Source organism: Colobus angolensis, unplaced genomic scaffold (assembly GCF_000951035.1).
Source record: "Colobus angolensis palliatus isolate OR3802 unplaced genomic scaffold, Cang.pa_1.0 Scaffold92, whole genome shotgun sequence".
Taxonomy (NCBI): Eukaryota; Metazoa; Chordata; class Mammalia; order Primates; family Cercopithecidae; genus Colobus; species Colobus angolensis.
The window spans coordinates 2,935,582-2,937,273 of record NW_012123154.1 but is presented as its reverse complement, the minus strand read 5'-3'; the positions used below and the strand labels follow the sequence as shown (position 1 = coordinate 2,937,273).

The 1,692-nt window shown below is 36.2% G+C and overlaps 2 protein-coding genes across 6 annotated transcripts in view; one reads left to right on the top strand and one right to left on the bottom strand.

The window, feature by feature from the left end:
• IGSF6 (immunoglobulin superfamily, member 6) overlaps nucleotides 1-1,138 on the top strand; it is an 11,969-nt gene extending 10,831 nt beyond the window's left edge. Inside the window, exon 6 of the mRNA XM_011931920.1 lies at nucleotides 828-1,138. Coding sequence (XP_011787310.1) covers nucleotides 828-887 — 60 coding nt within the window. The 3' untranslated portion in view covers nucleotides 888-1,138. The remainder of the gene's footprint in view (nucleotides 1-827) is intronic.
• METTL9 (methyltransferase like 9) overlaps nucleotides 1-1,692 on the bottom strand; it is a 60,020-nt gene that overhangs the window by 16,215 nt on the left and 42,113 nt on the right. The window lies entirely within an intron of this gene.

Sequence of the window (1,692 nt, the reverse complement as noted above, 5' to 3'; positions counted from 1 at the left end):
ATTTATTTTTTAAAATTTATGGAATGCTTCACAAATTTACGCGTCATCTTTGTGCGAGGGCCATGCTAATCGTCTCTGTATCATTCCAATTTTAGTATATGTGCTGCCAAAGCGAGCACAAAATAAGCTGAACTGATACACTAGTAAAGATATTTTCCTCTTAAACAGCAGCCAAGAGGGCAAATGCATCAGGAGACTGAAATAAGGCGACTTTTTAAAAGTCCAACTTTTACTTTAATTTTTTCTTTTTAAAAAATATAGAATGCTTCACGAATTTGTGTGTCACCCTTGCCCAGGGGCCATGCTAATCTTCTCTGTATTGTTCCAATTTTAGTGTATGTGCTGCCAAAGCAAGCACTAAAAATCTAACTTTTACAAAGGATTTCTGCCAAGGAAAGAATATCGTCTTAAGTAGTCGTTTCATCCTCCAGTGTATATATGAATACATAAAGATGATAGGTGGTCTAACTACTAAGATGCCATGCTGAGTAATTATAAGTCATTTTTCTTTCTGAGGCTGGGACATGTTTTCAACGACAAGGCCAAGGTATGTGGCCTGAAAGCAGTCTTAGAAGTAAGAATTGTAAAGCTCCCAGCCAGGATGTTGACAATAGCATCCAAACAAAACAAAACAAAACAAGGATTTTTCAGTTCCCACATCCTACTCTAAATACGGATGGGGAAATGGTAACCTGGCCTTTAAGATTACTGTATGGGCACTTAGGACCCAGAATCCAAGATGGCCCAATGGTTTGCATGTTCCTTGGCAGGTGGCTTCATTGGTTACATAACCTTAAGCATGGCTTTCAATTTATTTATTATTGCAGGAGAAAGACAACACGACTTATGAAAACAGAAGAGTACTTTCCAACTATGAAAGACCATAGAAACATTTTAATTTTCAATTAAGTCACTGAAAATCCAACTCCAGGAACTATGGCAGTGTTAATGAACATATATCATCAGGTCTTAAAAAAAATAAAGGTAAACAGAAAAGACAACTGGCTACAAAGAAGGATGCCAGAATGTAAGGAAACTATAACTAACAGTCATTATCAAAATGCCAAACCCTAACAAAATACAACTGAAAAATACCTTCCAAATTTGCCAAGAAAAAAAAAATTCTATTTTAAACATGTATCCTGAGTTTGCTTTATTCAACATGAGAAATGTGATGACTGCCATCCTGAAAATCTGAAGCCAAACCATATGCCTCAGTCTTGAGTGGAAGAATCACCTTTATGGTTTGTGGAAATCTTGGGACAATCAAAATAAGTTGAGAGGGAGCAACGTGACAAAATTTGAGTTACAGACATTCATTTTGAAAAGCACCTTAGTGAAAGTTATTCCCTCTGATGTTGTAATGAGGCAATGGGGTAAGGCACATTTGCCTGCCAGGGTATGGAACATCATGCTACCAGCAAAAGGAGAATAGAATAGTGGCTACAGTAAGACCATAAAAGCTAAAATACAGAAAATCCAAAGCTGAAGGTTAAACAGAGGAAACTTCAGAACAAATAAGCCACAACCGACTCTAGATGTCAGTGTTGTACCAAATAACAGCACCAGGGAAGATGTGGGCAACACATCTACTTTACAAGCACGTTTGTAACACTGATTTTTTTTTCTTTTTTTTTTTTTTTTTTTTTTTGAGACAGAGTTTAAAAACAAAATAAATAACTTTAAAGTCTC